At 52.5% G+C, this 27229-nt stretch overlaps 1 protein-coding gene across 1 annotated transcript; it reads left to right on the top strand.

Moving 5' to 3' along the window:
• Positions 1 to 10057: 10057 nt before the first annotated feature.
• On the top strand, positions 10058 to 17635 carry LOC123284030 (ral guanine nucleotide dissociation stimulator-like). The gene is made up of 12 exons (XM_070495122.1): positions 10058 to 10176; positions 11664 to 11749; positions 11815 to 12176; positions 12961 to 13176; positions 13522 to 13625; positions 14154 to 14223; positions 15002 to 15070; positions 15514 to 15588; positions 16175 to 16207; positions 16581 to 16702; positions 16908 to 16999; positions 17334 to 17635. Exons 1-12 carry the CDS (start codon positions 10058 to 10060, stop codon positions 17393 to 17395), a joined length of 1410 nt encoding a protein of 469 aa, XP_070351223.1. The 3' UTR covers positions 17396 to 17635.
• Positions 17636 to 27229: the final 9594 nt, after the last annotated feature.

The raw sequence follows: 27229 nt of genomic DNA, 5'->3' as shown, positions 1-27229 counted from the left end.
CTGTCCTCTGGAGACCAGAGCTGACACCGTGGAGCTGGGCCCCTCGAGTCAGCGGAGGCGACTGCAACCCCAGTGGTGGGGACTGGCAGCTCCAGCCACTGAGGCAGGGACAGCTTCTCCAACTAGCTCGCTGGCCACAGGCAGGACCACAGCCCAGGAGTGGGGAGTCACATCCTGCCTCCGGGGAACTCGCTGCCCGTGGCTCCCTGCGGCTGTTTGGGTGATGGTGCTGAGAGGCGGGTGGTCCACATGCCCGTCAGCAGGCGTGAGGGATGGAGGCCCAGGGCCTGTGGGGGCCACCACTCAACTCACAGTCCCACAGAGCTTCCGCCTCCCCGTCTTTACCTGGTCCCCCTGCCTCTGGGATCACCTTCCAGGAGCTACAGCCCCCCTCAGACTCCGCCTCGAAGAGTCAGAGGCAAACACACTTCGTTAAACTTATTGCTAAGTCACTACCCGCACAACATGCATTTCTCTCTAATTCAGTGTGGCTGGTGCCAGGAGTCATCACTGCATCCTCTGCTGTGCCCGGGATGCTGCAGACCCTTCGCCGAGCTCTCCCGCAGGGCTGGGATGAGGTCCCAGAATCCTCCCCACAGGCAGCAGATGGCCACCCCAACATGACCTGGCTCGGCACAAAACGAGGGAGCCTGAACACAGGGGAAAAGTGCGGAATTAGCACGGAGCATGAGGACAAAGTCACAGACACCTGGGGAGATAGCGCATCCTCAGAGAGGGCTTAAGAGGTCAGACGATTTGGGCCCTTCAGAAAACACCTCAAACCAAGTCTTGGGGCAGCGTCCGGCAAACAGCACTGTCCCCCCTTTTTGGGGTGAAGATGGGGCTGTTCCAGTACCAGGCCCTCACTGTGGGTTCTTGTCTGTAGCTGCATCCCGTCTACCCACAGCTCGGAGGCTAAAACCACACACGCCAATCATCACTGAGTGTCCCAGCCGGGCTCCCACTGGGGTCAGGGTGACCGGTCTCCACGGGGCTCTCCCTGGGGTCAGGTGGGCGGCCGCAGCTGGCTCTTCTCACTCTTGCAGGCTTGGCTTGCGGCTGATGGTGGCAGGATGACATGGGGAGGAAGAAGTGGCCCATAATTAGGTAACGTGAATGATAATAGAGTTCCCTCTGGGACCGCTGCACTTCTTGAGGATTGATCCTCTGACACTCCTGCTGAGGCCCTTAGTCACCTAAGGACTCCTTTTGGTAAAGGCCAGGAGGAGCAGGAGTCCCTTTTCTTCAGAGCTGAACCCCTGCAGTCTCTCATTTCTCTATCAAGCAGTTTGTTCAGACTTTACAGACACAATTCTTTCCAATTTTAGAGCCAAATTAAAAAGGTCAGCCTTCCCCATTCACTCCAAAGTTCCTCAAGGCTGCTCTGGCCTAGCAAATTCCTCCTAGGTTCCTCTTACCGAGGGTATGTACCGGTACCCCTTAAGACACCTAGTCTTAAGACCTTAACCAGCTCATGTAAACTCTTGGACTGTCAACATAAAATAAGGAGGTCTGGGTTTCAGGAGAATTCACCAGGGTCACCCGAAGAATGCAGTGATCCTGGGGGCTCAATGGGCCCCTATTGGTACCAAATGCTGGTTCAGTGTAGATTTCAAGTGGTCTCCAATGGCTTTCTTTGACATCCTGCCACGACTATGCCAGGAAATGTGGACGAAAATAATCCGTAACCAATCTATAAATGAAAATTTGGGTGAGTTTATTCTGAGCTAAAATGTGAGGACCATGGTCCAGGGCCTTTCTTCCCAGTGGAAGGAAGGGCACCAAAGAAGTGGGGTGTACAGAGCGGTTATATACCCCCAAGCAGGATGTTTCACATGTGATTGAAATGTCCCTTTTACAATGGTCACGAGACTGCTCTGTCGGCACAGCGATTGATGGACACAGCAGGTAGGTCTGCTGTCTCAGTGGACACAGCAGATTGGCAGGTCTGTTGTTTTGAGCTGAGTGGTCACAGGTGAGCTGGGTGGTCAAAGATGAGCACGACAATCAGCTCCTAGCCTAAGGAAAGATGCTTATCCTTAAGGAAACGCCAGTGTTGGGGGAAGTTGCACCTTTATCTTAAGGGCATTTGTTCTTGCCATAGGAAATGTTTAAAGCAGATATACAATGCATGGTTGATGACCGTGTCAGGCCCCTGTGGAGAAAGAAAGTCAGGCCGAATTTGGTTTACACCAAATGGCTTCCTCATATACTCCAATATATCCTATTGCTCGCCATTTCCATTTGTCAGGCCACATGTGGCTGTTGAGTACTTGAAGGGCGGCATTGTGATTGGTTTTTATGGTTACTGATTTGTAATGTTACTGAGGTACTAGACTTTTAATTTTATTTAATTAGAATTAATTTTAATGTAAAAAGGCATTTGCCACTCCATATTGGACAACACATCTCTAAGAAGTGACCTGGAGAGAGGTTGCACAAGTAGGGGGACCTGCAACCCTCCCCTGGTGCCCAATGAGTGCTCTGTGTCTCTACCCCCTAGAGTAGATGGCGTAGTTGGCAATAACAGGAACAGATGATTGAAAGTTATAAATGATTTGATGCGAGCCATTCCATACTTGGGATTGGTAATCAGAGAAGACATCCTGAAGGAAATTCCACTGTAGGTGAATCCTGGCATATGAGTATGAAACACATGGTAAAGGAGAAGGGGAGGAATGTGTTTCTAGACAGGGAAGAAATCATTTGAGAGGGAATTTACAAATTTACCCATGGTCTTGCCAACTGATGACCCATGCTCCCCCTCGCCATCATAAGATGGCCTGGTGCAATTTCACTCCTCTGTGCCCAGAGGTATAAATTTGATTTAATTTGTTACACTCTTGTAATGTGATCATGGCCTTGGATTATGTAGCAAAGTGTCCTAATTTTTCAGATATGCAAACTGAAATGGGGTGAAATATCAGGATGTCTACTTGACTTTAATATTTCAGTGAAAATATGGGAGAAAGCATGGGTGGCAGGTCTGAATAATTTACACATTGGATGAAATATGGTTTTAATTGGATGAAGTTTACATTGTTAAATCAGGTCATGGATGTTTCCAATATTGTTTTCCTTTTCTACCTGTTTCAAATATTTTATTTAAAAAAGTAAAACACATTGACATGTATTCTCCATTTTATTGACTTCCAGGGTACTTTACCAACAGAAGTGATGCCTTGACTGAGAATTCGAGTGAGTCTCAAGGAAGTCCTAGCCCAGGGTGGGGCTTGTGCTTCATATCTCGATGCTGTGCCTAATCAAAGGGCACCTTGCACACAGGGTCTTGGCTGATGATGAAAGCTGGCCAGACCATGTGAAGGACTGCTGAGCACAGTGGGCAACAGCAGGAGCCCTGGGGGAATAGCAGGAGGTGGCTCAGCCCAACATTTGTCTCCCCAGACCTCCCCTTCTGGGCCATCGTCCTCATCTGCTTAGCAGGACTCCTGGTGCTCATCACATGCCTGAACTGCTGTCTCCTAGTAAGCAGGGAAGTGTCGCTTGTCTTCTTACTATTGGGTTGTAAGAGCTCTTTGGATATTATAAACATATGTGCTTTGCTAAGGATCTGTTGTGCAGATAGTGTCTCCCATTGGCCAGCTGGTGTTCATAGCTCCTCTAGAGCTCGAACCAGTTGTGAAATTGTCATCTGCCCAACTCTGAGTGACTGACTCCCCTGTCCCACATGTTTCCATCAACCCAAAGGATCATGTTCAAAAATAAATAATTCAGAAACATATCAACCCACACAAATCCCTGATGGCTGGATTTTGCTCAAACACTCATACAACAGATACCCATTCCTCAAGATCGGAAGTGATGCCACATCACCGTGTTCTCAGCTTAATTTCTCTTCTCCTATCCTGCCATTCCTGCAATCTGTGGTCTATGATCTCAGTAATTCCCTTGGAGCCGTCCAAAATTTCTTACTGCTCATCATATATGTCTTGTAAAATTTCAACCCCAGAAGATCCTGATTATCAGCCATGCCCTAGCTGCTGCCAATCTTATGATCTTATGACAAAACAGGATTTTTTTGGTACCAGTGTAAATGCAAAATCAGCTGCATCAACTGGAAGCATCCCTAATGCCTGGAAATTCTAATTTCTTTTATGGATTGGCATATTTACTCCTTGATTTTCCACAAAGCCTGTTTTCAATGTTCCCCACATTTCTTTTTCCTTTATACATATATTCAGGGTCCCTTAACTTGCCTGATATTTCACAGAGAAATTGCTGTCTCTCCTCCTTCCCTTTTGACATGAACCAGTAAGAAAAGGTCATCTACCTTGTGTGTTTCTGTGGCCTCACCTGCAAACACCTCCTCAGAAAACCCCATGCTCCATCTGCCCTCACCATTCTATGGGTTGTTCCCTTGTAAGGCCACACTGACTCCTTTCTTACTAGACCAATAGGGGCTTTTCATCATTCATCTGACATGATCATTCAGTGGGAAACTTTGATAAGCTTGGAGCTCCTTAGATACGTGAATCTTATGTTACCTCTGTGAGCATTATAGTATCTCAACACAGATACTGCAGATGAGGAAATATACAACTTACAAATGAAGACTGTGCTCTAAATGGATTAGTAGATCCCAATTAAAACGAAAAAGAATGTGAACTATTTCATTGTTAATTTTTATATAGATTGCATGGACAAATGGTAATAGCTTGGTTATAATGGGTTTAAATATACTATTAAAATTAGTTTCACCTGTTTATCTTTACTTTTTTAAATGTGGCTACTAAAGAAAATTAAATTCCATAAGACAGATTGAGAAATTCTACTGTTGTACAGCACTGTTCAAGCCATGAGAATAAAGCCCAGAGAACGTGGTTAGGGACAATTTTTCCAAGGAAAGGAGTCGATCTGAATGCATGGCAAATGCAGAAAACAGTCTCATACACACATACACACACAAACACACACACACACACATAGAAAACAAGACCAACATCATCATAGAGTTGCACTACTCTTCTCAAGTGGCAAGAGGTTGCAGTCCTACATTGTCCTAAGTGGACGAACCTCAGGAAAGCAGCCAGGAGTCAAGAGAATTTACCAATCAGGAAGACCTAAACCAGAGAGTAAAGGTCAGGATCTTTCGAGAGGTTCCCAGCGGTGGATTCTGTTAGTGATTCAATACATTAGGGAGAACTTTGCAAGAAGCGTTGTTACAGAACTCACCTTTCCTTTCCTATGTAAAAATATACAAGTTGTGTAAAGAATAATAGCTCCTGCTAATCAATGAAAAGATGCTAGAACACGAATATCACTCTTGTAAATCACCCCTGGATTAGTGAGCCAGTCAGGGAACAGATGAACGTGGATTGAGCTGGACCTCATTAGGCTGATTCTGACTTGAAGACCATCCTATGGGTCGTCTTGTGCCAGGACCTCTGAAACATGCTACCCCTGCCACTCTTTTGCCGCCAAGGTCCACCAACCAGACAAGTCCTTGCTGAAAAATACTCTGGCTGGGCCCCTTCTGAGCACACCTGGAGGACTCTCCCCAAATCCCACTCCTTCACGGCGCTCTTCCACCTGCCACCGGCCAGGGAGACATTCCCTCCAAGGCTCACACTGTGTGTGCCCAGCTCTGGGGATGGCACTTCTCCCTCAAGTGAAGAGAAGGATCAGAGTGCAGAGCCTGTGGGCTGCAGCCATTAGGACAAGGCCTGGGGTTTGCTGCCAGAGAGAAGAGAACCTGTAGTGGGTGTGGGTCCCAGGGTTCAAGAAGCCCCCGTGATTCCTGGATAGAATCCCAGAAGACGATGCAGGACAGAGGAGGGATGCTTGGGTGTGATTGTGCTTGGGAATGTCCATAGGGAGGCGGATGTGCCATTGGCAATGTCTTCAACAGTGTTGTTCATTCATCAATACGTGCTGTCTCAGGGAGTGCTGTCTACATCCTTCCAGCCCCTAGTCTCCCCTCTGGAGCAAACAGACAACATCAGAAGAACATTTGCATTTCATTTATAATGGATAGGCACAGTGCTTGTAATGTGCTGGATGTTGCAAGCGTTTTGAATCATTAACTCCTTTAATACTCTCCGTATCCTCACAAATTAGGTACGCTTATCATTCTTGCCGACAACAGATGAAGAAATTGAGGCACTGATGAGGTGAATAACTTGCCCACTACCAATATCTAGGAAGTGATTGAGCTGGAATTTGAACATAAGTTGTGGCTCCATATTCTCTGCTCTTAAGCATGTTCTTTGCTCCCTATGACTTCACAGCAAGAAGACGTTGGCTCAGTGTATCCATTTTCTTGTTACACCCGGTAGCCCCACTCTTTGATCTCTGTCTGAAAAAGATGCTATTCGCATCAAAACTCTTGCACATACACAACCAAAATGACTTCTCCCCATATCCCATGTCCTGGAAAATACATAGAGAACATTTCAAAACATTTCTTGCCCAGGCTGGGAGTGCTTCGGGGAAATCCCACTGTTCCTGTAAGAAGCCAAGGGCAGGCTGGGAGCTGGGTCTGAGGGGAAAGGTGAGCTCAGGAGTTCCCATGGGATTACAAAATGGATGGGAGGCCTCAGCAGGAACTGACTTCAGGATCTGGTGGTGTTTCAAGCTGGGTGCTAATTTTCTAGCTTTGGGTGTAGGGGCTGGTGCCGCATTCCAGGGAGATGGGAGTCTCCCTGTGTTCTTGGGGAAACCAGACCCTTGAAAGCAAGGGAATGAGGGTTTCCTTTCACAGTGGACTTGGGAGTTGAAACATTCAGCCCAGAAGAGACAGTCATGATCCTGAGGAAACTGGAAGAAGCTGCCTCCTCGTCCGCCAAGCAGAAAGCCCTCCTTCATGGACTCCCTTTATCCAGATGAGACCAAGAAGGAGGACATCATGAGATGCCCTTGCAGGTGGGAGACCTGTGACAGTGGAGCCTGTGCCTGGGAGGCTCTGAAAGGCATCATAGGGCTGACATTTGCTGTGAGCAGAGTGCCAGATGAGAGGCACGCCTGCCTGTGTCTGGGAACAGTTTGAGTGTCAGGGAGAAGGCACCGCTGGCGCAGAGGCTCACAGGAAGAAGTGGGTCTGACCAGACAATGTCAGAAAGATGGCAGTGTAGCTGGAAGGAGCCTGAGAAGAGAGAGGAGGGTACATGGGGACAGGTAGGGCCAGAGGGCAGGAACTGGCAGACTGTGCTTTTCCCGTCGCTCTCTGATGACACTGTTCTAAGACATTGCACCTAGAAAATACAAATCCTTAACATCTCACAAATTCTGTGTGCCAGGAATGGGGCACAGCTTAGCTGGGTGCCTCCGCCTCAAGGTCTCTGTGAAGCAGGGGCTGTGGCTATATTGCGGCTCGACTTGCGGAGGGTTTGCTCCCAAGTTCACTCACATGCATGTTGACGGGGTTTGTTTGGACTGAAAGTCTGAGTTCCTGCCTGTCTGTTGGCCAATCATTCCCTCCGTTCTCTCCTATGGAACATCTTCATAGGACAACTGAAAACATGCACACTTGCTCCCCCAGTTCCAGAGATATAAGATGCAGAGAGAGAGAGAGATGGAAACAGAAGGAGGGAAAGACGGAGGGGACTAAAGCCAATGAGTAAGAAGGAAGGGCCAGGCTTTTTGTTCTTAACCCTGGGTTGCAGGCCATCCCATCACCTTGGCTGCATTCTATTCAGAAGGCAGTTCCTGACCACTTGTGGTTCCACAAGGACGTGCACAGCAGAAGACAGTGAGCACCAGGAGCCATAGTGGAGGCTGCCCACTACAGAGGCCGACACGAGGCACTTGGGTCTGATTCTAAGTCAAACAGGAGACCTTGCAAGGTTTCATGCCAGTGAATGGAAGTATCTGAATTTCCCCTAATTTCCACCTCTTAAAGGTGCAGACCTGGAAATGAGGCCCAGAGGGGCAGTGACTTTCTCAAGGTCACAGAGCTGGAACCCAGTCCTGTTTTGAGGGGTACTCCACACTACATCCCACCCCTTCTTGTCATTCTTTCATCTCTAAGTGTGTGCATCAGACACATGCAAACCAGACCACAGGTGTTGTCGCTATTGTCTGTTCTACACTTGAGGATGTCCCAAGGGAGATATTTCTGGCCTCGTCCCCATCGTGCAGGTTGGGTGATTGAGGAGGCCCTGGGAGGCCCATTGGCATTTCCAGGACACAGAGCTTGTAGGAAAAAAGAGGTCAGAACTCAGCTGCATGTCCTCAAGCTGGAACCCTGGTTCCATCTCAAGGTCCTGTGTTGGGATCTGTGCTGGCTATTTGTGTACAGTTCTGGAGGTGACATGGGCAAGGAGGGTGAGCAGCCAAGATCCCAGAGAGGTTTTCGGTGGGTGTGATTGAAGAAGGCGCCCAGGTAAGGGAAACTTGAGGAAGTGACCTCACTTCCTTGGAGACAGACCCCAACAGAACTTAGCACACTGGTCTCCAGGCGCCCACATTCTAGACATAGCATCCTATTGAGCCCACTTGAGTGGCGACACTGAAGACAAGAGGATGTTCTCCTGCTGTCTCCCGAGTTGTGGAGGCTCTGGCTTCAGCAAAGCCAAGAAAAAGAGCCTTTTCAGTCACTATAGACACTGGCTTGGCCCTCACCTGCACCGCCTCTGTCCAATTGGCAGGAGGAGCACTCAGGTAACACAGGGAAAGCCAACAGGGTTAGGCCACAACTGGATGCCACCCGCACAACAATTTGAGCCTCCTTGTGTGTCAGAGGGGAGTGAGAGATGGACGGCGGTGCTGAGTGGGGACCCACCCTGGGCAGGAGCCATTTGCTCGGTGTTGGAAGCCTGGCAGTGTGTCGTGTTCCCAGCCTAGGTGGTGGCTAGCAGGATGGGAGAGTGGGTGCTGGGAACCAAGCTCCTCTACCCATAGGTTAGTCCTGAGCCCTCCAGGTGTCATCTCATTCCCTCCCTGGCTAGAGGTCTATGCAGATGCTGCTCGGTACCTGATCTGTGCTGGGGTTTCCTCCTGTGGCCAAGTCGAGGCATGCCCCTCAGACCTCCCGGCCCGGCTCTCGGGCACTGTCTTTGCAGAGCTGCACGCAGGAGGTGGTGGAAGAGCTGACGGATGGCTTCGGGTACTCCATCTCCCTGGACAGGGACCAGCTGCACCGCGCCACCATCAATAACCAGGGCTGCTCTGAGGTGAGAGTGGGCACGGAGGGGTCTTCCCACCCAGGCCCCTGAGATGACGAGGGCAGGCCCAGAATCCAACCTCAAACTGCCGTTCTCCTGGGACCCTAACAGGGCTGTCCCCCATGTGTGTCCCACAGTCCCATTCCCAAAGGAATCTGGACTTCCGCTCCTCCCCACCAGCTGCATAGGAGGGTAGGAGGGCACTCTTTGCATTTTCCTAGGAAGATTAGAGAAAACGTTGATGTCGTTGTCACTTCCCAATAGGCCCTGAGTATCTTTGAATTTTGCCTTTTTTGGAAAATGAAACCTCGATAACAAACTCCCTTTAATGTAAAAGAAATAACCATCAGCGTGTTTGAAAGTCAAAGGGATTCTCAGAACGTGTCACTGCCCTGTACACTGTTTCCAGACCTGGGAGGGGTGAGGTGGCCACATAACATTTCCCTCCAGGTCAGGGTCTGATGAAGCCTCAGGCAGTTAGAGGGGATGTCCCTCAGCCCTCACTTTGGGCGGTTCTCAGTTCTGAGCCACAGGACCTAGAGAAGCCACTTGGCATGCCTAAGCCTCTGTTCTCCTCTCTAGAGAGAGGGTGTCTGTTGAGGATTCACTGGGCTGGTGCTCTGCACAGAGGGAGCTCTGTTGTCCCTCAGCGAGCAAATGGCCTCGAGGGAGATCAATGTGGAATCCTTTGCAGGACCAAAGTCAGATTGTACTTTGAGAGCCCAGAACCTTGCTGAGTGTGGGAGCTCATGTGTCTCCTGTTGCACACGTCTGGGAGGGGCTAGGAGTTCCTGGGTCAGCTGCAGACCTCGATAACGCTGGTGGTTTGCAGTGGTGGCCCTGACCCTGTGTCCTCCTCATCCCACCCAGGTGAAGATGAGTCCACTGTGTCTATAACTGAGGCCTGCAGGATGCGTGCCCTCCAGGCAGGCACGATGCAGAGGCTCTCAGAGTCTGTGCTGCCAGATTTCCCCAGCAGAGTGCTCTGCAGTGTCATCACCTCCCTCTGCAGCTACTCAGGCTCCAGCACAGCCCACCAGGTCCTGGAGCAGCTGTTTCCCAGGTGACTGCCTGCCTCCTCCTCAGCACAGTGGTGACTCTGCCCACTGCCAGCTGTGTGTCTTGCCTTGGGAATGTCACCATATCTCTCTGAGCCTGAGTTGGCTCCTCTGAAACGTGGGGTGGGAGAGGATGAACTTGCTAGGCTTCTCCCAGGGATGAATGGGATCAGCCCTCCAGGTGCTGCCCTGGTGCCTGGCTCTGCAGAGAGGGTGGTGGGCCATGCTGTGGTTGCTGGTGGTGATTATTTCTCTGTCCCCCACGGAAAGTAGTCTTCCTCTCCCTTCACTGGCTTGTGGCTTTTTGAGTTTGGAAAAGCACCTGGAGAGCACCCTGTCAAGGAGTTTGAGATGCCATCCAGCTGGTCCTGGTGCTCGTCCTTGGTGTAGCCACTTAGGGATCTCTAGGGCCACAGAGGGGCCACAGGCCCACTCAGACACCTGGGGTGGTTCTGGTTGGAGGTCATTCAACAATGTCTATGAAGGACCTACTCTGAGCAGGACTTCTGGACACACTAAGTGTCACTCAGTGACTGAAGCAGACAGCCTCCCTGGGCCTCCCCTCTATTCTGAGAGTCAGACAGTCACACTTGACATCATTCACAGGTCCCATCTACCCTCCATCCCGGGCGATGCCCTCATCCCCTTTGGGACACATGGAGGCAGCTTGGCCCATTGCGTGCGGGATGCTGGAGGACAGGACCACCTCCCACAGTGAGTGGTCTTTGGGTCGAGAAGGAGGGCCTCCTGTCTCTAGCAAACAGGGTGCGGGGAGAGGATGGAGGCTGTGGCTGGGTCAGGCCTGGGAGAACCCTGCATCTCACCCATCTTGTGATTCCCATGGGAGGGCTGAGTTCTGGTGGCTTCCACTCCGGCAGGACTGGACTCAAAGAGAGCTGTGCATGGGTCCCAGGTCCCTTGAGAATTGGAAGGGAGGCTGGGCTGCGTTGTCCCCTAGAGACCCACTCCCAGCAGAGTCCCAGCTCCTCCTGCCTCCCTTTCTCCACATGCACACCTTGTGAGCACCACTGCCAGGTCCATAGTAGGAGGTGTGTGAGCAAGCTGCTCCCAAATCTGCTGGAGTCTTCATTCCAGTGGCCCACATTCATGCAGGGCTTGGATGGGCTGTGTCCAGACCCTTAGGGAGGAGAGTGTCAGTGGGAACAAGAGACTCTCACAGACTCTGTGTTCAGCCTGCTGGATGAGCAGGCCTGCCACAGCCAGGACAGCCAGCCAGGGCTCAGGGCTGGGATGGGGCCCTCCTCTGGAGGGGGAGGGTCTGGCACAGGGGCGCAGATGCTAACAAGAGTGCCTTGGGAGGGCGGTGTTTAAGGAAAGGCCAGGCCACTGACTCTCTGGCCCATCTGCCTCCCCGCAGTGCTATCTATTTCCTGCTGGGAACCTGGCTGGGCCAAGGGCAGGATTGCAGGGAGCCCCTGCGGTTTCCCTCTTGGACCCTGCAGCTGGCCACTCTGCACGTCAGCTTTGGTGGCTCCCACGTGGAGGGCCATGCCTACCTTCTGCCAGGCCACCTGGAGCATCTCAAGGTCATTGAGGCTGAACGGAAAGGTGAGGGGACTGGAGTCTGGGAAGACTGTCTGTGTTGAGGTTCATGGCCTAGCGTTCCCTTACAGGCAGTGGAGCCCTTCCTATCTTTGGAAAGGCACAGAAACCGTCAGGTGTGTGGGTGAAACTTTCTCTTTATCCTGCTCCAGAGCCAGCTCCAAAGCTCCTGCCACTTCCAAAGCCAGAGCCAGTGCCAGCCCCCGGGCTGGAGCCAGCTGCACCTCCAGTCTCACCACGTGTGGTAGAGCTGGAGCCAGCAGCCCCTGAGTCAGCCACTCCAGGACCAGAGCAAGGGCCACCATTAGAGGCAGCCCCAGAGCCCAGCTGCCCCTGGGCCGTGACCACCGAGGACCAGCTGCGGGAGGAGAAGCTGAACATCTTGGACTTCCCTCCCCAGCTGGTGGCAGAGCAGCTGACGAGGATGGCTGCGGTGAGCAGAGGAGCTCGCGGGGCGGGTGGCCCCTGCCTTCCCGGTGCCATGAGCCGCCCCACACCTGCCATTCCCTGCTCGGGATTCCGATGATCTGGGTCCAAATCCCTGCTCCCTCTCTTATCAACACTGTGACCTGGGCAGCTTTCTTTCTCCCCAAGCCTTAGCTGTCCCCTAGCGAACAGGGGACGGTAGAGACGGACACTCAGCACCTGCTGTACAGGGTGGCTGTGCCGATGAATGAGGTGGGAGAGAGTGGAAGGTGGGCAGAGTCTGGCCCTTTGGTGGGGGATGGGCACTCACTGAAGTGCTGCCAGGTCCTTGGGTGGATCCCCCATCTGCGCAGGTGGCCCGGACAGCCTCAGCACTTAGCAGGAAGGTGATGTGTATTGACTCCAGTGGAGACAGTCAAACAAAGCTGGGGGTTGTCCCTGCCTCGGGGGAATGTGCATGGGAATGGGGAGTGGGACCCGAGGGGCACTGGGATGGGTGGATGATGGCCCTTCTGGTGGGCATGTGTGGGCTGCCTTCTGGAGCTTGGAGGAAGTGAGACGGGGCTGGGAGCAAATGTTCCCTCCCTTCCCCACGGTCCTGTGTCCAGGGTCATCCTGGACTGGGTGCATTCAGTGGACACAGACAAAACCCAGGGACTCCCACAAGCCTCAGGCCACATGCTCTGCTTCCTGAGCTCCAGTTCTGATCTCACCCTGCCTGGGCCTATGGGAGACTGTGGACGCCGAGCTGGGGTGTGGCAGGACCGGGTGACACTCCGAATCTTCTGCAGGAGCTGTTCAAGACGTTGGTGCCCGCCCACTGCCTCGGCTCCATCTGGTCGGAGCGCGACAACAGGGAACGCGAGTCCCTGGCACCCACCGTCCGTGACACTGTGATGCACGACAACACCATGGCCAATTGCATCCTCGTCACCTGCCTTGGGGACGCGAGCATGACAGCGCAGGACAGGGCCAGGGTGGTTGAGCTGTGGATCAGGGTGGCTGAGGTAAGCCTTGGCACGCCCTGTCTGGATGTGTGGGAATTGCCTCTTGTTTCTCAGCTCTCAGGATTGAAGTCTGAGGTCTTAGTCCCTGGACTGTCCCTTGACCCTCATGCCAGGGCCACGTTGACCTTGACTTGAGGTCCCAGTGGGGACAAGCTCACTTCCTTCCTTGTGTTGAACTACAAATCCTTGTGCCTGGCAGTGTTACTCGTCGGGTGGCAGGTGTGCCCTCCCTGGCTTCCCTGGGCATGTGTCTCCTCCAGGACAGGGGAAGTCCATGAGGGGACAGAAACCAGAGGCAGCAGAGCTTCAGCTCCCCCTCACGGCTCCATCTCTTCGCTTCCCCAGGAGTGTCGAGGCCTCGGGAACTTCTGTTCCCTCCACACAATCCTTTCTGCCCTGCAGAGCCCTGCCATTGCCCGTCTCCAAGACACCTGGGGACAAGTTTCCAGGTGGGTAGTGGGTGGTCTGCTCTCCAGCCAAGCACCATGAGGGTGAGGTGGCCCAGGCAGCCTGATTTGGGCCAGCATGTCCCCCAAAGTCAGCTGAGACCACCTGGGAGACAGCGAACACCGGGCACAGGGACTGACCTGGGTGCTGGGTCTCTGAGTCTCTCAGCGCCCTTAGGCCAGCAGTTCCGTCCCAGGGATTCATTTCCTTCCAGACCAGATCCTGGCTTGAGCCCAGGTGGAGAACCTCAGGTGTTTCCTTTGCAGCAACAGAAGCCTCTATGCAGCTGAAACCAACACTGTTCCAAAGAGATCTGTTTGGGACATCTGGGAATGGAGGCCCCAAGGGACAAGAGGAGAGGCCCCTCGGCAGTCTCATGGGGACCTTAGAGCTCAGAACACCCCAGTGAAATCCCTCATCTAGGCCCCAGGCAGTTTGGATCTGCTGGGTTCTCAAATAAATGGGACTTGCCTTCAAGCATCCCACAGTTTTTCTTGCTTGCTTGCTTGCTTGCTTTCCCCACCCCGCAGGGAGAGTTCTCAAACCTGGAAGAAGTGGGTCAGGAGAGAGAAACGCGTGAGCAGGGAGCTGCTAGTGCAGGTAACCTGGTGGCTGGAGATCTGGAAGGAGGCCAGAAGGAGAGGGGAGGGGAGCATCCCGAGGGGATCCTAGGAGGTGAGGCTATGGCAAGGCTCGGCCCAGGCTGGGGGTCAGAGAGCCCTGTGAGGGTGGGGCAGGCCGGGGCCACTCGGCCAGGTCCCCCAAGACACCCTGCCCTCCCCCTCCCTGTCTGTTCAGCTGGGGTCTGGACACACCCCTGGAGTCCAGAGGTCGGGGCCTTGGTCAGATTTGGAGCCAGGGCTGGGGTGAAGGCAGCGGGGACAGGGCCTGTAGCTGGCACGGGGAGCAGCCTCTCCCAGTGGGTCCTTGAGCCAGTCGCTGCCCCTCTGGGGGCCTCCGTCTCCTCCTCTGGGAAGTGGAGGGAAATGATCAGCGGTGCAGGCCTCCCAGCGGGGTGCTACCATCCAAGGGAGGACAGGAACGCAAGGAGATTTGTGCCGGCTCCTCCTCCAGAGGTGAGGGGAGAGCAGTGATGACACGCAGATGACTCTGAGTCCTCAGGAGACTCCTGGAAGCAGGTGATGTTCTCCTGACACTTTTCAGCTGAGGAAAGAGGGCCAGGGAGGCCTGGGCAGGCCCAAGGTCACACAGGACTGAGTCCTGGAGCTGGGACTGGTCTAGAATCAGAGCACCCTGCAGTTTGGAGCAGCAGAGGCAGCAGGGGACTGGAGCCGATGGCCAGGGTCTGAGATCAGGGGCCTTGGGGGACATGCAGAGAGGAGTATGGGCGCACTGACCCTGTCCTCGGCCCCGACAGGAGGCGACCTCCGTGTTAAAGACTGCAGAGAGGGCCCGCCAGGGAGCCCAGGAGAGGCTGCGGCAGCAGGTGAGGGTGACTGTGGGGGAGGGGCCTAGGAGTCAGAGGAGAGGGGGCTCCCCCTCCCAGCTGGAGACCTCCCTCAGGAGAGGGGCCTTCCTCCTCAGGCGAATCTGCTGTGGCTGCCAAGCATGACGGGCCTGCAGTGGCAGTGAGCAGGAGGAGGCCTGGAAGGGCTGGCAGCAGGGCAGATTTGGGGTGGGGAAGGGCAGGGGCCACTGCCCCTGGGAGGGGCCAACAGCCAGCCCTGGGACTTGACTGATGGAGTTTGGTGTTCCTGGAGGGGAGCAGGGGAGGGAATTGTGTGTGTTGGGGTGTCCCGAGGATCCTAGGCTGCTCTGTGTGGGAGCGTGGGGTGGGCAGGAGGCTGGGCTGAGGGGTTTCAGGAGAAGGTTCATGGGGGCACCTGAGAGCGGGAGCTCATCACCATGCCCATCCCGATGGCGGCACAGGGTGTCGTCCCCTCCCTGGTGACGTTCTTCCGTTCTCTGGAGCTGCTGGACGCTACGATGGAGGATTATGTGGAGGTGAGTGAGCCCGGAGGTGGGTCCGGGGGCTCAGGCTCCTGACGGTGGGGAGGAGAGAGTCCTGTCCTGAGCCCTGAGCTCTCTGCATTTGGAAAAGGTCCTCTCAGCAGGGCTTCCAGCCTCGCGTGGGAGTTGGGGTGTCAGGCCCATCTCCCCAGTGGGTGACGCAGGCTCTGCATAAGCCACCGTCCAGGTTCCCTGGGCGGCTGAGGCTCAGAGCTGCCTGACTGTGTGGCCGCAGGAGGTGGTGTCTGAGCTGGACTCAGCCTCTCCCTCTGGCCCTGCCAGTGATGGAAGAGAAGTCGGGCCCCTCCCAGTCAGGAAGCACATCAGAGGCTGAGCTGTCCCTTCCTGCCTGAGGCCTCAGTCTCCCCACGTGTCATCAGAGAGGGTTGGGTCACAAGGTCTGTTGCCTCAGTTGCTCTGCGCCCCCTGCTCTGGAGCCCAGAGACTGGCCCAGGTCCAAGTCCGGGCTCTGGATGGGCCTGCCCACTGGCAGTAGTGCAACGTTGCAAGAGGTGTGGATGGGGGCTAGTGCTGGCCCAAGGGGGCTGTTTCTGATGGACTGCGGCTGTCTGCCTTCCAGGGCAACGTGCTCAACTGTCGGAAATGGAATGAGGTAAGTGGCTGCGGCCTTCTGGTGGGGAGGGTGGGGGTTGGAAATCAGAGACCCCCCCGCAGTGGGCAGGACCCCCTCTGGCCCAATCCCCAGGGTGGAACATTTATTTGCACAGTTCGATATACAGAGCTAGGGATCCTATGGCATTGGCGGGTGGGGGAAGGGCTGGCATCAAAGACTCCTTCCTGGAGGAGGAGCTATTTTGGGCCAAGTGTGAGAGCAGGCAAGCCCTGACTGGAATCGCAGGGAGGGAGGGTTCCCAAGTGGGCAAAGGCCCCAGACTGGCCCCTTGCCCCCTTCCTCAGCCCCTCCACGAGCCCTGCAGGGTCCCCCACTCAGGCCCTGTGGGCATCCTGTGCTTGCTCTGTCCTAGCAATTCAAACTGATGGAGGAGATCGAGCTGCTCCAGGAGGCTGCAAATCTGTACACCGTGCAGCCTGACGAGCACTTTGGGGCCTGGTTCCAGGCCGTGGAGCCCCTGAGCAAGGAGGAGAGGTGAGTCGGGTCAGGAGTTGGGGGAGGGCAGGGCAGCCTCTCTCTGCTGACCAGCTCCAGAGCCCATGGCCGTTGCTCCATGGTCAGCCCCTGATCTGATTGCATGGCAACCCCTGGGGCCTTTCGACTCCAGCTGCTGGCAGGCTCCAGGACGCACATGTGATGTGTGGCTCCTGAGAGCTCCCAGCTCCGCTCTGTCCTGTAGCTACAGCCTGTCCTGCCAGCTGGAGCCCCGATACCACTGGGTCAGAAAGATTCGACTCTTCTTCAAAGGCAAGAAGAACCGCTCAGGCAAGAGTGAGTGTCCAGACCGTCAGTGGCTGAAAACATGGGCTCAGGAAACATTCAGGCTGAGCGTGGGCCTGGGGAGGCAGACAGCTGGCCCTGGGCTCCGGCTCCACTGCTGAGCAGTCCCGTCCTGGGCGATTGCACTCACGTTTCTGGGACTGGTTTCCTCCTCTGTGAAGTGGGTGACGCTAAATATCAGCCCCTGTGTCAGGGACAGATGGGGTGCTGTTGGCTGACTGAGCACTGAGCACAGGGCTGGAGCACAGAGCGCAGTGGGGGCCGGGATGGGGTGTGCACTGTGGTTCCAGGGCAGGCCGCTCAGGAAATGCCTCTCTTTCTCCAGACACCAGACCCCCAACCAAGGGCCCAGTGTTGGTGGTCGATGACCCTCCTGAGACCAGCTGAGCTACAGCGGGGACACAGCGTTGACACTCAGGGTGCACAGGGCCACCTCCCCTGATTCTGATGAGGAGAACTTTGTGATCCATTTCTTGGGGTCCCCTGTTGGCCACGGGGGAAGGCACCAACCCCTCTTCCCCCTCCCCCCTTTTGCCCAGCACCTATTTCCCTATTTGGCGGGGCCATATTTTGTTGTCAATGGTAAATGCTCCGTTTGAGTATTATATTAAATTGTTGCTTCTTTCTAATCCTGGGAGTGGAGGTGTGAGTCTTTCGCTCGCAGCGCTCATGGAAACCAGATCCAGAAACTCACATTCCTCCTCGAATTTAGAAATCTCCCAGAGTGAGCAGCTCAGTTTATGTGGAGAAGGGAGAAGTGCCAGTCCCCTCCCTGGCTACTGAAGGACGTGCTCAAGTGCCCCTCCCGCCGAGGACAGGATCATTGCAGTGTGGTTCACCCTGTCCAGGAGCAGAGATGGCCCCTCCGACCTCTTGGGACTAAGCGGTTGGAGGCGTTTTCTCAGGCAGAGCCACAACCACTGAGCTGGGCGTGTCTGTCAAACTAGCACGTGCCTGTCCCTAGCACACGTCCTGCCCAGGACAGTGGCTGCCTTTCGACACTCTGCCGGAAGAGGGAACATTTTCCCGGTTTCTCTTGCACACAGATTAGGACCTTGTTTTCTGATTCAGTCTCCGCAATGGCTTCAGCTCTAAGTGGGGAAAATACCGTCAAAAGCTCAAAACGTGCACATAGAGAGGACAAGGCCAGAGGAAGGTCCTGGGCAGGCAGGACTCTTCCATCTCAGGCCCACTAGGGGCTCCCTGTTCACCTCTGACCTAGACTGGATCCCCCTGGGCTTCTGGTCCCTGACTCCCAATACCATTTCCTGCTTGCTGTGTATCCAAGGGGAAAGCTGTGGGATGCAGCTTTTAGGGCCTCAGCCAGGTCTCCCTCCAGAAACCTAGTGCTCCCAACAATCTGTTTCAGAAAATATCACCAGAGACAACACTTTCCAACTCATCTTATGAGGCCAGCAGTACCCTAAAAGCAAAACTAGAGTTTAAAAATAGGGAAAACTTGAGAACAGCAAGTCTCAGAAATGAGCAGTTACCGTCTTCTACAAATATTAGAAAACTGAAGCCAACAATGTAAAACAATCATACACCAGGACAAAGAGGAAATTTATTCAGGTATGCAAGGTTGTATCAGCATTCCAAAATCAAATCAATGTGATCCACCCTGTCACAGGCTAAAGGAGAAATTTATACATATCTGTCAGTTGGTATGTAGGGGAAGTCATCAGATAGTACATATTAGATATGTCAGGTTCTTTTTCTATCAATTGCACCTCATTAAAGCTCTTACAAAAATGAATATAGATATAGAATTTACACTTTCACAAACTTTTAGAAAATGGAACAGAGACCTAAATGTAATGCAAAACAATACAACCTCTAAAAAGATTATGCAACAAACTCTAAGTGGACTCGAATCTGGAATTATGTTATTAAGATACAAACTGAAAATGTAATCTATGAAAAAAAACTGATGTTAGACTTTCTTTATTATTTTGGTAAGGAAGGTTGACCCTGAGCTAACATCTGCGCCGATTTTCCTCTATTTGGCCTGTGGGATGCTGTCACGGCATGGCTTGACAAGCTGTGTGTAGGTCTACACCCAGGACCCGAACCTGTGAGCCCCAGGCTGCCGAAGTGGAGTGTGTGAACTTCACCACTGCGCCAGCGGGCCGGCCCCAAGTTAGACTGTATTAAATTAAAAACTCCTGCTTTGTGGAAGGCAAAATCGATGAGTCAAAGGACAAATTACAGACTGGCAGACGATATTCGCAAAACAGATATATGATAAAGAAAATATGTCCAAGATATATGCAAAGAATTCTTAAAAGTCAACCACAACAGGGGGCTGGCCTCGTGGCCGAGTGGTTAGGTCCGCGCGCTCCGCTGCAGGCGTCCCAGTGTTTCGTTGGTTCGAATTCTGGGTGCAGACATGGCACTGCTCATCAAGCCACGCTGAGGCAGCGTCCCACATGCCACAACTAGAAGAACCCACAATGAGAAATATGCAACTATGTGCTGGGGGGCTTTGGGGAGAAAAAGGAAAAAATAAAATCTTCAAAAAAAAGTCAACCACAACAAAAAAATAAACAACCTTATTGAAAAATGGGCAAAAAACCTGAATATATCCCTCACCAAAGAAGACATACAGATGGCAAACGAGCCTGAGGACAGACAACCACCGCCACAGGTCATTCGGGAATTTCAAATAAAACCTCAATGAGACACTTCTACACACCTATTAGAACTGATAAATGCAGGAAACTGACAATACCAACTGCACGTGAGGATGTGGGGCAAAGCAAACTCTCATTCATTGCGATCTGGAAAGCAAAATGGTACAGCCATATCAGAAGACAGTTTGGCAGTTTCTTACAAAGATGAGCATAGTCTTACCACACAATCCAGCAACTGCATTCTTAGGTATTTACCCAAGTAATTGGGAAATAGGTTTACAAAACACCTGTGGGCTAATATAGATAGTAGCTTTATTTATACTTTCTAAGCACTGGAAATGACCAAGATGTTCTTCAATAGGTGAGTGGAGAAAGAACCGGGGTACAGCTATAAAATGGATTATTATTATTTAGTGATAAAAGGAAACAAAGCATTAAGTCACAAAAAGACATGAATGAATTTTAACGCTTATTTCTAAGTGAAAGAAGCGATCTGAAGAGGCTATTGTAGAACACCAATTTTATGTCATTCTAGAAATGGCAAATGTATAGAGACAATAAAATGTCAGTAGTAGCACGGTCTTCATGGAAGAGGAAGGAGAGTTGAATGGATAAAGCACAAGGGATTTTTTAGTGCAGTGAAACTCTTCTGCATAATACTGTAAATATGGACACAACCTTAGATAGTTATCAAAACTCTGAATTTTACAGCACAGAGAGTGAAACAATGTGTGCAAGCAAAAAGCCACGTATGTGTCCAAGAAAATTCCCGAAGTGAATGAAAACTGTGGAAAAAATCTAACTGTATTACAAATGTATGAAACAGTCTGAATGAAGGGAGTGGGTGAAAAGGTGCAGAAATATGTAATTTGGGAAGTGAGTCAAGTCTGTAAAACTGAAGATGAAAGAAACTGTGCAGACGCACTGTATTGTAGCTGATAAAGTTGTGACCCGGGGGGGTATTGTTAACAATGCTGATACTTCTATCCATGTGGACTGAATATGAGCAGATAAGTAAATGGACAGTGAACAGTGGGCACAAGGTTATTATTTGGAGTAGGAGTTTACAGATAAGCAAGGAGAAGAGGCTAGAGTGATCCACGTGGTGATAGAGTTGGAGACATCAGTGTGAACTTACTTTAGCTGAACATAGACACAGAAGGCTGTGTATAGATATATTTATAGGTGTTTGAATACACACAGGCTACTACACACAGATATATTTCCCTGCTATGTCTGCTGAAAGAACCTAATGCCCTGACAGCTGCAAACACACCTGGTACCCAGGTCTTAATTCTAATACCACAGTCCAACAAAAGGAAACAGGGTTCCTTGTAGAAATAACCAATTCTAGGATTCGGGAAGGAAATGTAAGAAAATGAGACTAAAGTGTCATTCAACATAAGAAAGTCATGAAATGCTACTCAAAAAAAGCCAAGAATGCTGGAGGGACGCCAAAGGGACACATTGGCTAACTGAAGGAGCTCTCAATCGCCAAAGCTGGAACAACCTGAGCAACAAAATAAATAAAGTTGTTGGATTATAATCCGGAGAATGTATGAATATCAATACTGTACCAATGTAAATAACTGAATAATAAGGAAATGAAAAGACACAAATCTCCTGTGTGGGAGAATACCAATGATTCACTCGGACATTCTGCTCTAAAGGAGGTCGAGGCTAACTCTCCGCTTCTTAGGCGTGGGCTGCACAGACAAAAGTCCCTACAAAGGGCACGGTGTGGACAGAGGGGACAGAGTGACGCGCAGGGGAGACATCTGACAAACGCTGCCTCAGCCAGGTGACCAACATTAACATCAATGGGGGGAAGTCACAGGGAGAGCATGGACCCTTGAAACGATGAGATGAAAATGGCAATTTACCTCTCTGATCTTCTTGCCCCAAATCCATAATCCCAATCTAATCATGAGAATAAAACAGACAAATTCTGTTGGAGAACATTTTACGAAACACCTGACCGTTACTCCCTAAAACTACCAAGTTCTTCAAGAACAAGGAAAACCCGAGAACCTGTCACAGCCAGGGGAAGCTAGGCAGAAAGGACTAAATGTAGTGTAGGATAACAGACAGGATGTGTTCATAAGAGTAGAAACTGCGAACGGAGCTGAGGGAAACTCTCTGTACCATCACAGCAAGTTTTTGTAACTGTACAACTGTTCAAAAAATAAAGTGAATTAAAAATCAGAGTACTAGCGAAATGCAAAATACCTGGAAACCATGAGTTCTGAACATGTCTCCAGACTCCATTATGTGCCCTACACAAGCACTGTCACTACAGTCACATTCTTCATGAAATAGGATAATGATACCAAATTCATAGTTTCTGGGAGATTTAAATAATGAATATAACATTTCTGGCATTGTTTCTAGTAAAAATTCACTACTTAATGGAAAAATTAATCGGAATTTTGGGATACGTTATTTTTCACCCTCAGAGACCCGCTCCTCTCCTTCCACTCCCAGGGTTCCCGTGCTGTTTCCGTCCCTCAGTCTCTCTTACACTTTGAAAGCAGCAACAGTCTGTTCCTCACATTGACCTGGGTGACTTTTCCACAGAGCAGACCTGATCACGGCTGTCCCCTCACATGAAACCTGCACTTACCGTCCACTAATTTCAGAATCAAACCACAATCCTGTGGCCAAAATATAAGGCTCTTTCTTAACCTGACTGTGTTCTCTCTGACCAGGCTCATTTCCCACCCTCTGCTATGCAGGATTGGTCAGATAGGAATAATCTGCATCATAATTACAATGTCGTATTGCAATTTTATACACACACCTTCCAGTCTAATTACCCCCTAAATGTCCTCCTCTCCTGGCTCATCCTGGAGTGCTCCCACCTCTCGATTACCTGGGAGAATTCCAACACCTTGTTCAAGGCTGAGCGCAGTCACAAGCTTGTCCGTGAAGCTTTCACTAGACTCTCACTGAAGAGTCAACTTCTTTGGATAGACTTCACCAGAGTTCAATGTCACCTCCGGATATTACAGTTTTTTTACATCTCCCATCATGTTTAGCCAATGAGTGCCTTGTGAGAATAAACAGTGTCTTAGTCATTACTTAATATCCAGAATAAGATTTAGTGCCTACCATTCATCAATTGCTGGGGAAAAAAAGATTTTTTTAATGACTGTAAAAACAAACTATTGAAGGAGGATAAACAGACATTCCCAAAATGGGAAACAAAGAATAAACCATGAAAGACGGAAATACTATTGAGGAATGAAGGCCCCGTGATGAAGCACAGACACTGGAAAAGACAGAACAGAGAAAGAAGTTTGATTCCCGAGTTTCCTTCCAGAATCAGTCTGTACTGGCAGCACTTGGTGTTACTACATTCTGTCTAACTTATTTTCCCTAGTGATGCCCCCAAAGTAACTGCCAATAAAAAGGCTCCCTCACACCATCACACGTCCCCTCAGCACTTGTGAAAATGCCGTGCTCACCTAGATGTCATCACAGAACAGCCTGAGAGCACCGATCCACCTTCCTCCGTGGACGAGTCATCGTGTTGGAAGTCACGCCTCTACGAAGGTCAGATGGCCCCTCCTGGGCCCTTTCTCACTTGCTGTCAGCCAGGTTCTACGCTTGACACAGCCCTGCATCATCTCATTGGCTTCACAACTGCTGCAGCGCTGAACACAACAGCAAGCCGTTACCCTGTAAACATCCATGCAGATCGTTCACGCAGATGCTAGCGCTGAAGTGACAGGAGTGCTTCACATGGTGACCTGTTATTAAGTCCAAAAGTTTGGTCACGGTGCCGACCCAGAATCTGAGCGGCACCGTCAGGAGGGAGAGAACATCACCTGCGGCCCCTTCTGCAGAGAAAGCCTTTAAGCGACCTCCCGAGACACCTTCCCTTCTCCAGGGAGCAGAGGAACATCGCCTCATCTACTCAGAAACTTAATGCCAATCACGACACGCCAGTTGCAACAGCATAAACACCAGCAGGACCCAATGGTGACAGGAAATACCTGTGCTTCCCTCTGCAACTGCTTTATGATCATAGACCAAATCCTTCCCCAAACCATCCTGCTCAGCATGGCCTCAAAAGCAAGGGGCTGTCGCTCTGAACTCCTACAAAGAAATGCTGCCCTGTGTTTCCTCCGACGCTTGCGAATTTCAGCCTCGACAGGCGATCCCAGTAAAACAGAGAACAAGAACAAGAACAAGAACTCAGGAGGCTCTTCCACCGTCCCCCAACCCACCGCCCTCCCACAGCAAAGCAGGGCGTCCAGGTCGTTCCAGGACAGGGAGCTGTGGGGAGACGGGAGGCGTCCACACCAGGCGAGACACAACCAGGTGAGTCGCGGGGAGGCAGGCAGAGAAGCAGGCGGCCTGCCGCTCCCTCCGCCCGGACTCAGCCGGCTGTCCCTCCCTCGAGCCCCTGAGAGCGGGGAGCTCAGCAGGCTGCCTCTCTGAGCCTCAGACAGCCGCCAGGACGGCCCCGCCATCGCTGGGGAGCGGGGACGGAGGGGACGGAGGGGACGGAGGCCCCGAGGAGCCCTGTGCAGCCCGCGAGCCCCGCGCCCCGGCCCTCGAGGACAGCGCCCCGCAGGCCTCAGCGGACACGGCGGGCCAGGGCCGCGCCGCCGCCCGGAAGGCTGTCCGGGACCCGTGCCCGGGCTCAGGGCGCGTCTCCCCTCGGAGCGGCCCTCCCGCCCCGCTGCGGCCCTGCCCGCCGTCCTCCGAGGGCCTCCTCGTCTCCGCGGAGCCCCGTCACAGCGCTCCCGCCCGGGCTCCCCGCGGAAGCGACGCCCGGACCCCGGCGTCGCGGGCCAGGGCGGCACAGACCGTCCTCCGCCGGCCGAGCGCCCGACGCGGCGCGCGTTGGACCGGCCGCCCCCGCCCAGGAGGGACGAAGCCTGGACGGGACAGCCCCGCGCGCACTGGGCTCAGGGGAACCGGATCTTCGCGGACGCCCGCGAGGCCCCAGCTTGCCGGCTCTCCGCGTCAGGGACGCCCCTCACGCCGGTCTGAACCTGCAGCCCCTTTCACCGGCTCCACACGGTGGCACCGCCACGCCTGACGCGGACGTCTGGAGCTTCCCCATTGGCTCAGGGGCGGGGGGCGGAGCGAGTGAGGAGGCGTGGCGAGCGGGGAGGCGCGGAGACAGAGGAGCCGGGGCTGCAGCCTGCAGCCTCACAGGGGAAGGCCAGAGAGCATAACTCTGAGTGACAGGCAGAGCGGGGAGGCGGGGCGAGGGGGGCGTGGCCACAGAGGGGGCGGGGCAGTCGACCCGCCCTGAGTGGGGAGACAGCAGGAGCGCGAGGAGCAGTGTGAGCGGAGAGGCTGTGCCAGCTCGGGAGCACAGCGTGTTGGGAGGCGTGGCCAACAGGACGGCCCCCGTGGGAGCGGAGCCCAGGCTGGCCAACTGCCTGCTCACAAACGCCTGGAGCCGCGCCCCTCCTGCCCGCTGCCTGCTGGGAAACGGAGTCTTTTTTACTGGAAACAGAGAAGCTGCGTGTCTCTGCCCCTTGGCCTTTGGGAAATGTGGTCCACAGTCGGACCTTCGGATCAGATGCCACAGCCCTCCATGCCAGAGAATCCCAAATGAACGTGTTAGGTCATTGATAACTCTATGTTTAATTTTTTCTAAACAAAATTCACCTTGAGGTGGAAAGTGGCTCCACGAAGTTGAGTTTCGTCACCCAAAATAACTGCAATATTTTCCGTATTCTGCCTGCAGGAACCAAAACACACTTGTTTGGGTAGGTTTCCCAGGTTTTCCCTGTAAATCGAGATGAGGCAGTAGGTACAGTCCCGGACAAAGACAGAAGAAAAGAGACAAATCCATTTCCGGCATCCATGGCCTCTGACTCTGTCTTGACCCTGAAACAGAGGTTTTCAGCATATTGCTGCTTAGGAAGGCAGAGGCTCGACACAGGAATGTGAACAGCAACAACCAGAGAAAGCTTTGTGTGCTCGCCCCTGAGGGCTTCCTCAGGGGCCCCATCTGTTCTTAGATTTTTCCTAGGTAGGAGCCATCCTTCTTTGTCTCTTTGTATGCTCTAGGACTTTTGGCAGAAAACTTACCATTTGGAATATTGTGACGTGACAACTAGGGAAATCAGGTTCTCCCCCTCCCCAGCATTTCTGGGGGATGCTGACTGCAATCGATGGTGATAGTTTCTTTAGGGGATATTCTGATCCAACCCTGAAAGTTCTGTAGTGTTTGTCATGTGTGGCCACTGAACACTTGGATCTGTTAGCCTAAGGATCTTCTAGAGATCCTGAGTTCAATGGGTCTCAGATGTCCTCCTGGGGAAACAGGGCGAGGGAACACTGTATGTGACAGGGAGAGAGACTGTCTGCTTTGGTGTAGAGAAAGAGCATGGCAGACTGCATCCAGTTCTCCTTTCATTCTGGCACACAGAAGACTAGGTTTCCTAGCCCTCTTGGTTTTCGAATGGACGTGTGGCTACTTCTGCCCAAGGCATCACTTTTAGGCCAAAGGAGAAAGGAGGGTGTGTAAGGCCCCAGGTGCTCTTTGTGTCCTTCAGTGGCAATGGAAGAAGGCGTGAGTTTCAGATGGTGTAGCAACAAGGTCATGGGGTCTCCATCAGCCTTGCCCAACGAGACTTGGGAAGCAGGGTTCCCTTCACCCCGGCGAACAATGTTTGATGTAAATCTGAGGAGAAATACATCTTGAGTCATGGATTTCTTAATCATTGCATTTAATTTCTTACCAGAGCATTACCTAAGGTTGTCCTGAAGATTACGATGACCTACCCTCTCAGATTGTCTAAAGGGTGATTCTCCCAAAGCAGAATTTCCTGAATCTCATATTGCTATGGTCAGAAGTCGTGTCTGCTGATGGCTGCTTGTCACATATCAGGGCCCTGCCAAGAGACTCTGAGTCTGATGGGGAGTATTGCATGTGGAAAGTGTATGGAAGTGTTCTGGAGAGATATCCCTATGGGAAGGTAGCAAAGCAGAGATGGTCGCAGGAGAAGCTGAAGCCGAAGCCCGTTGCCACTGGGTCTCAGCCAACCCTCAGGGATCTCTGGAGCTGGGACGGCCCTTTGGTGTTGTCCCAAATTGAGACAAGGGGACCAGGCTTCTTACTCTCTTATCTGCCAGACATGGGCCCCTGGCTGTCCCTGGAGAGGGCTGCATCCTCTGGTTAGGCGCTTCCCTATGCTGTGGGCATGTCCTGTGAGGGACAGAGCTGTGAGCTGTCCTCAGCCAATATTCCCAGGAGCTGCGGGGTGGATGCCTTGGCCTTGAGCATGAGTCTGGGCTGAGTCTCAATGTTTCAACGGCACTTCTCCTTCACCATGGTCTTCCTTCCCAACCCAGTTAACAAACTCCCCATCGGAGGATGTCCCTGGGAGGACTTATGTAGAGCTCTGCCTTTCCCTGTGATTGGCTGAGAGAAAGGCATGGGGGAAGACCAGAATCTCTCTCTCCAGCATTCAGACCCTCTTACCTGGGGGCTTCTGGAGAGCTCCAGAAGGGTTCCGACCTCGGCTGACAGTGCTGAAGTTGTTCCTGTAACAGTGGCCACGGATTTGCTGTAGTCAGGCACTTGTAGTTAGGTAGAGTCCGATTCCCTCCAGAG

This window comes from Equus asinus, chromosome 22 (genome assembly GCF_041296235.1).
Source record: "Equus asinus isolate D_3611 breed Donkey chromosome 22, EquAss-T2T_v2, whole genome shotgun sequence".
NCBI lineage: Eukaryota > Metazoa > Chordata > Mammalia > Perissodactyla > Equidae > Equus > Equus asinus.
Note: the sequence above shows the minus strand (reverse complement) of the source record. Positions and strands in the feature narration are given on the sequence as shown.

Bases quoted from the DNA above. Each gene is read 5' to 3' on its own strand.
- LOC123284030 (XM_070495122.1), top strand. From the start codon at position 10,058: ATGCAGAGGCTCTCAGAGTCTGTGCTGCCAGATTTCCCCAGCAGAGTG. The intron at 16,208-16,580 runs GTAAGTGGCTGC...GCTCTGTCCTAG, and splicing joins ACTGTCGGAAATGGAATGAG to CAATTCAAACTGATGGAGGA. The intron at 17,000-17,333 runs GTGAGTGTCCAG...CTCTTTCTCCAG, and splicing joins GAAGAACCGCTCAGGCAAGA to ACACCAGACCCCCAACCAAG.